Below are 8019 nucleotides of genomic sequence, written 5' to 3'. Positions count from 1 at the left end.
TAAAATTTTTCTTAAAAATTTTTTTTTAATTTTTCTTAGAAAATTTTTTAAATTGACTGAGGAAATTTTTAAATTTGAAAAAAACTGTTTGTACTTAGAAAAATTGTCAAATTGTTTGAACGTAAAAATTTTTTAAAATTATTTGGATTCAGACATATTTCGAGGTTGTTTGAACTTTGAGAATTTTTTGAAGTTAAAAAGAAATTGTACTTGAAAAATTTTTCAACTTTCTGGAATTGTTTTTCCAATTTTTTCAAGTTGGAAAAGGAATTTTTTCGTACTTAGAAAAATTTTCAAAATGTTTGAACTTAGAAATAAATTGTATTTTTTTTTTGTACTTGGAAAATATTTAAAGTTATTCGGACTTAAAATAATTTGTTGAATTTAAAAAGAAACGGGTATATGAGTATCAGAAGGTTAGACTTTTGAAATTGTTTGGAAAAAAATTTTCTTGAAATAAAAAAAAAATGATTATATAAGGAGCAACAGAAGTTTGGACTAAGAAAACTTTTGGATTTGTTGGAATATTTTGAAGTTAGTGAAAAAAAAATGGATAAATAAGAAAGAGAAGTTTGAACTTAGAAAAATTTTCAAACTGATTAGACTTCGAAAAATTTTCAAATTGTTTGGATTTCGGAAGTTATTTAAGCATAGAAAATTTCTTGAATATAAAAAAACATACTTGGAAAATTTTTTAAATTGTCTAGATTTAGAAATAAATAAATTTCAAATTGAAAAAAAAAATGTTTTTAAAACATTTTTTAAATTGTTCGGACTTAGAAATATTTTAAAGTTGTTTAAACTAAGAAAATTTTTGAAGTTGGAAAATAAAGCGGGTTTCTAAGGAGTAACAGAAGTTTTGACTTAGAAAAGGTCTGAATTTGAGCCCAAAATTTTTTTTGAAGTTGATTAAAATTAGAAAAATTTTCAAATTGGAAAAAAAATTTTTGTACTTAGAAAAATTTTAAATTTGGTTACATTTTAAAATATTCTGAAGTTTATTGAACTTAGTAAATTTCTTGAAGTTAAAAAAATTGTACTTACTAAAATTTTTAAATTGTCTAGACTTAGAAATTCTTTTCAAGTTAAAAAAAAATTTCACAAAAAATTTTCAATATAATCGGACTTAGAAATATTTTGAAGTTGTTTTAACTTAGAAAATTTTTGAAATTGAACTTTGAAACTTTTTTAAGTTGGAGAAAAAAACGGGTATATACGGGGAAGCCAAATTTTGGACTTAGAGAAAAATTTTCAAATTATTTGACTTTTTGTTCCTGTCAAAATGTCATATCTGTTTGAACTGTCGGAAATTCGTTGGACCTTCAAAATTTCTTTAAGGCTAAAGAGCTTCAAAAATTCCCTAAGTTTAAACAACTTTATAATTTTTGTAAGTCAGGAAAATTTTAAAATTATCCTAAGTATAGACGATTAATTTTTCAAATATGAAAAATTTTTCCAGGTGAAGACAATTTGAATTTTTTTTTTCCAATTTGATGTAATTTTCCAAATCTGGACAATTTAAAAAGTTTTTTAAGTCCAAACTTCTGACTTTCCTTATATACCCATTTTTTCCAAATTGTTTCGATTTTGAATATTTGAAAATGTTTGAACTTAGAAAATTTTTGAAGTTGTTTGGGCTTAGAAAAATGAAATGAATTGGACAAATGAGGATGACTTTTCTGATCTGTACGGATGCCATGAACCAAAATAAAATAGGAGGAATCCCGACAACTTTACCGAAATTTCACCCGGCAAGACAGATAAGACTACCATTGTTTTTTAAAAAAATCGTGCAATCCATTAGACGTGTGTATTGGAAAACTATATGGCCCATATGAATCATAAGTCTCTTATTGGCGTATGTATGACACGAGATTAAGAACATATGGATGACAAATCAGAATTTTTTGTGTTCTCAAAAAGCAATAAAGCAATAATAATTGCTGTCGAAAACTTGGATTTGTAAAAGTCATCACCATAAATTGTAAAAACTTAAACTACTATTTACATTTTTTTAAGCCATTTTAAAATCAAGAGTTACCACTTAAGTGGTAACTCTTGATATTAAAACGTGAACGATTCATCGTGTTCACATCACGTCCGAAGGTCACCAATGTGGGGCTGGAAGTTACAGATCATGTCAACCGTCATCTATGAAAAAGTACCCCTTCATAGAATCAAGTTAACATGTCTTATATACTAGCGAATTGTAATTGTAATTTTGTAGTGGTAGATACGCTACAATGTGTTTTCTACCGGTAGAGTAATTTTATTTTGTAAGCTATGTCACACAAGTAATAAGTCATAGCTTATTAATGATTTGCTGCCATCCAGCATTTTTGAAGGGAAACGGGATGAAATCAAAGTTTTCATAAAGATTCCAAAAAAATAGAAACGAATGAGACTTTAAATAACAAACAAAGTATAGTGCAAGTATTTTAAAAATATCTCGCTAATTTATTATTATCTGTGAAATTGGTGAGAAAAATAATACCCTGTTGTTATTTTTTTTCTTCCTATGTTGAACCGCAGTCATAAAAAGATGCCATGCAGTTAGATTTCTCGAACAGTTTTATTCTTATCAAAATAGAAATCAATGGCAAATCACTCAAAACTCGTATACAGAAAGAAATATTTCACATTTGCAGAATGGATTGTTAAGGTACGTGACGTCATGCTAAAATCGTTCATTATTTCATTGGCGCGGTTACTAGTTGATCTAGATCGTAAATTTAACTGCTATTGGAATTTTGACGGTTACAATGAAGTTTAACTTGTCCTGATAAAAATCAAGGCCAACTTAAAACTTTTGGTTCTGAAATCTGGCAATAGAGACAAATTTAAATATCTCTTAAAGTTTATTTATGTGTTAATTTTTTTAATAAATTTTAATTTAATGCTCTAGCAGTTTGTATATGAATGCAAATCATTGTTTTTTTGCAATATTGCATCCGACATTCCAAATTAGTTTTAATGAACGGGGTTCCTTGATCTCTACTATAACTCCTGATTTTATAACACAATTTATAGTTTTTATTAAAAATTATTGACTTATAAAATTAGAAATCATGCGATGTAAGGTAAGTGCAGCTATTATATTTTTTTTTTATCAGTATTAAAACAATCATAAATATCAATTTGATTAGTTAATAAAGATATGAATTTTCTTTCTGATAACAAGTTTAAATATAATTTTTACGTTTAGTTTTACTGTCGATCGAAATTTTGAGAATAACGTTCTTTTGCGAATAATTCCTCTATGTTAAGATGTTTGCAACTGATTTCCTTCCAAAAATTTTATTTCCTGATCCCATTTTTTTACGAATTTAGCACTTACCTAATTGTGCAAAAAGCTGTCCAAATCGGGAATGAACTATTAAAATTTAAATAAAAAATGCTTCTTATCACACATATACCTCAAAAGCTAATGATTTTTGATAGTTCTCTGGAGATCAGAATTGATTTATTTTTCACATCCAAATTTGCAATAGTGCTATTGATTTATAAGATAAATAATTGCAGTCATAAACTGGATTAGGCAGTCTAAAATGAACAGCCTTTGTTAATTTAATTTCCTATTTTCAAGTTCCAGGGATAATTATTGTGTTTCTTGATCATTATCCAAAAATTACAAGTGATGATAGTTTGTTAAATGTTTAATATTTTAACTTAGTATTTAATCTAATGCTAAATCTAGAATATCTTATTAAATCCTTGTAAATTGTTATAAAAATTAGTCTTTAAAAGGATTGGTTTAATATAGATGCGAAATAAGCTGAATACATATTGTTGATCCTAAATTATATTCTATAACATAAAAAGTAAGACATTTTTGTGTTTCACCAAGTGAAGTTTTAAACATTTTGTTTGTGGAATAAATAAGAAAGAAATATATTTCAGTTATCCTGGAGGTGGCTATGAGTTTTCCTCTTGTGAGTGCTTTATTCTGAATTCTACACATATTTCATTCTTGAAAGCATAGTTTCATTGATATATTTTTTTTATATTCCATATCTTAATTCTTTGGTATTCTAAAATGACTTAATAATTTATGAAGAAAAACTTATCATATATTCTGGCGCATAACTCGATCTTTTGTTTAGGTTGACTTCGTATTTTTGATTAAAAATTAGCAAATTTCTGGTATATATGTCAATGTATAAGTTGACCATTGAAAGAAGGAAGCATAAAAATTTCTGCAACTAAAAAACATAAGAAAATTATTAAGTTTCAAAATTTTCTCAAGTTTAAAACATTTTACATTTCTATCTACATATGTACATTTGCCTTCAAATAAAGATGCCGACAGACGTCTTTTCAAATTAAGATGCAATATCCAATGCTGCGAGGCTACCAGTTAATCAAGATAATTTTTTTATTTATTTATATAAAACAAGAAATATATGTGCTGCTCCTATAAACTTTGTATGTTAAATAATAAATATGGGTACAAATACTATTGTAAAATCTTTTTTAAAAGTATGGAATTTCAAATTCTTTGGGTGGGATGAACAGAATCTTTTGTGCAACTCAGTGGATGAGAAAGAAATAGAATCCATTGCAAATTGGGGTCCGTATGATGGCGCTGCCAACGTTATTGAATCCGACAGGGTTGATGTTCTGGGATCTTTAAATTTGTAGCTTTATAGCGTGTTTTAAAAGTTTTCATTGCGTTGTAATTTTTGAAATAATCTTGGGTTAAATATGTTCACTTTTCTTAATACTTTTTTTCAAAATAAATTAAATTATTATTTCTTAAGAGAACCATTGTTTTCAAGAAGATATGATAAGAGAAAATGCAAAGTTAGTTGTACATAACATATTAAAATTGTTTTTGAAAGGGATAAATTGAGGCTAAGTTATTTTTATCTATTATTGCGTATTATGCTTGGATATTTCACATTCAACGACTCTCTGGTTTAATTGCTGTCTGAAGTTAAACCCCTGATTTTCATAAAATTTTGAAAGTTTGACTAATACTCTGCTATATTTGGTATATTTTAAAGTCTTTATATTCTTTATTTAATTTTTCTTTATGTAGTAGTTATGCAATCAGCAATGGCATATTTATTTTTTGATTGACATTTAAAAAACTACCCCAGAAGAAATAAGTTTTCTCCAACCTTTTGAAGAAAAAGGGAGAAAAAAAAAACAAATTTTAAAATAGAAATTTCAAATATTGATCTAATTCTTTTAAATAGTTTATAATTGGGTACCTGTAACTCGAGAAGTAGGAAATTTCTGAAATTAGATGGTTGTGTATAAACAAGTCAACATCTTAATATCGCACCTATTAGGTGTGATTTATAAATCAATTTTTAGAACAGATTTAATTTGGTACCATCAAGCCAAGTTATGTGACAAGTGGTTGTTCAACTTCATTGTCTATCAAAACCTGGCAGAAATGAATGCCACAATTCAGTAGCCTATAAGGTTTAACACCCATGTGTGACGTCGCTTGCAAGTACCCTTTTGAAATCTTGTTTAGTAAAATACCGGGTGCGTAGCTTTTTTAAAAAGTGCTTAAAGGTGCTTATTTCCGTTTTTTAAAAGCCTTAAAGGTGCTTTTTTTATTGAGTGTTTTTAAAAAGTGCTTAATATTCCCTTTTCCAAAATGAGATTTTTCCTTTACTATGTTGATTTTCTCTTCGAATTATGCAGAAAGATGCAGTACATGTTGTTTGACATGATGGTTAAAACAAGATAAAACCGTCAATTGTCAAAAACTTTGCAACCCTGTCTAATTATCATACTTTTTTAAAGTGCTTAAAAATATTTCTTCAGTGCTTAATAGGTGCTTATTTTTTGTTGAATAATTTGGCTATGCACCCTGATACATTTAATCAGTTTCTGAAGAAAGTAAAACAACCATAGTATCTTCAAAATTATGCGTAAAACGGTATAGTTGTAACAATTTAATAATTATTTAAAGAGCTGTGAAATATAACTAATAATCAAATTTTATAACTGTCAATTTTTATTATTTTGAGAAATATTTACTGATTATTATCATTTACAAATCACATATTGAATTCTATATTACAAATAGCACAGTATTTTTTTACTGCCATGATTTTTAACTTCAAGTATGAATACTGAAAACCTCTTACGTGTAATATATACCTATAGATTTTAAAATTCTGTATAAGGATAAAATAAATAAGAAAATAGTTAATTTTTTAAAAGAAAATAAATTTAAAAAACTTTCAACTTTCTTGCAATGATATTAATTTTTATTCATTTAAATTTAAACTATTCTTACTTTTCAATATTTATTATTAATACTTATTGTTAAATCCAATCATGGTAAGTGACACGTGCAAGGGAAAAAAGTTGTAGTTGTAGATTTAGTAGTTGTATGTAACTGCAGGGTGCTGAACCAACCATCGCCACATCCTTTAATAAAATTGTTTGTTTTTAAATTACGTCGCCTAGCATTACTTATAACTCTTTTATACAGTCCAAAGCTATTGATGACCTTACACTTATCAATAAACAATTGTTTTGGTCATTTTTATTTTTTCCATTTCATGCAACTTTTTCCCAGTGTTCTGGAAGAAATCCTAACTATATTTGAAATATAAATATTAAATTTTGTAGTTGTTATTTATTTCTATTATTGTTTTTTAAAAAATTTTCTGTTGCATTTTCATTTTGAAGTTATTAAAATAAATAAAGTTTCAGTTTTCATAAAAAGATGGCTAGTTTTTCTCATGCAAAGTTACATGTTAAACTTCTTTTTTTTTCTTTATTTATACAACAAAACTTATTTACTTTTTTAATTGGCACTCTGCCTAGAAACTTTTATTTTAAAATGCTTTAAAGTGTTTACTTATTTTTTTAATGTGTTAAGTTTATGTAATTTTAGTCGATATTGCTATTTCTAAATATTGAAACAATTGATTTTTAATGCTTCTTAATTTTTGATAGATTTGCAGAACTGCAAAGTAGGCTGTTAAATACAGCTGAAATGCAATGGCTGATATGGGGTCTGCAAGTTTTTTGCATATTGGGGATATAGTATCCCTCTATGCGGAAGGAAATGTTAGTGGCTTTTTGAGCACTTTAGGGTTAGTAAACACTCTTATGTTTTCTTTCTGGCTTTCTAAAAAAATTTATTCTTTTAATTTCTGTCCATGTTAAACAATATGTGTATATTCAATTTTCAGTTTAGTAGATGACAGATGCGTCGTCCAACCAGATGCAGGAGATCTTGCAACTCCACCAAAGAAGTTTCGGGGTCAGTAGTTATTTTTATTTCTTTATTTTTTTTAAAAGTACAAAGTATGTATATTGGTAATTTTTTTATATAAATAGCTATTTAAATAAAGTGCAAAAAGTGTGGCTCACAGTTAATAGTAACATTTTAAATTTGAACTAAAAATAAATAAGATAACATGATTTTCAAAGAAAAATAATCAAGTTCTTTGGTAAATTATTGAACAGTCTTAGACTTCATGAGGCCTGTACTTTCATCGAATGAAATAATTACTTCAGTGAAAAATGTTCTATTAATGAAAAATGTTAAGTTGTTCTTATAAAAATGTCAAAAAACAGAGATGAGCAACCTTTTTTGTAAAATGTACCACAAAAATTAGAAAGTACTATGTTAAGGGCCAATTTATGACTACATTTGTTAAAAACAACAACATAGGGTTGTATTAGTTTTCTATTTAAGATATGGTTAATGGCTCCTTTTTGGTTAATTGTTGTACATTAACTAGCGATCAGTTTAATAAATATTCAAACTTAATATGAAAATATTTACAAATAGTTGTATAATAGCTTTTATCATGGAAAATGTTATATAATTTTCTTTGTTCATTTAACTGATCGTGAGTTATTGTGTTTATTTTAGATTGCCTTTTTCGAATGTGTCCTATGAGCAGATATTCTGCTCAGAAACAGTTTTTAAAGGCTGCCAAACAGAGTACAACAAGTGCCACCGATGCTGTTCTCCTAAAGAAATTGCATGTAAGATCCTCATTTTACTAAATTTTAATTTGTATTTTAAATAAA

The 8019-nt window shown here is 26.7% G+C and overlaps 1 protein-coding gene across 1 annotated transcript in view; it reads left to right on the top strand.

Annotated features, from left to right (window-relative positions):
• Positions 1–2759: 2759 nt before the first annotated feature.
• The window catches only part of LOC107439907 (Inositol 1,4,5,-trisphosphate receptor), a 100677-nt gene continuing 95417 nt past the window's right edge, over positions 2760–8019 (top strand). Inside the window, 4 exon segments of the mRNA XM_043040886.2 lie at positions 2760–3080; positions 6931–7070; positions 7170–7240; positions 7859–7974. Coding sequence (XP_042896820.1) covers positions 6976–7070; positions 7170–7240; positions 7859–7974 — 282 coding nt within the window. The 5' untranslated portion in view covers positions 2760–3080; positions 6931–6975.

The sequence above is a fragment of the Parasteatoda tepidariorum genome, chromosome 4, assembly GCF_043381705.1.
Source record: "Parasteatoda tepidariorum isolate YZ-2023 chromosome 4, CAS_Ptep_4.0, whole genome shotgun sequence".
Taxonomy (NCBI): Eukaryota; Metazoa; Arthropoda; class Arachnida; order Araneae; family Theridiidae; genus Parasteatoda; species Parasteatoda tepidariorum.
This window is presented reverse-complemented; position numbering and strand designations above follow the sequence as displayed.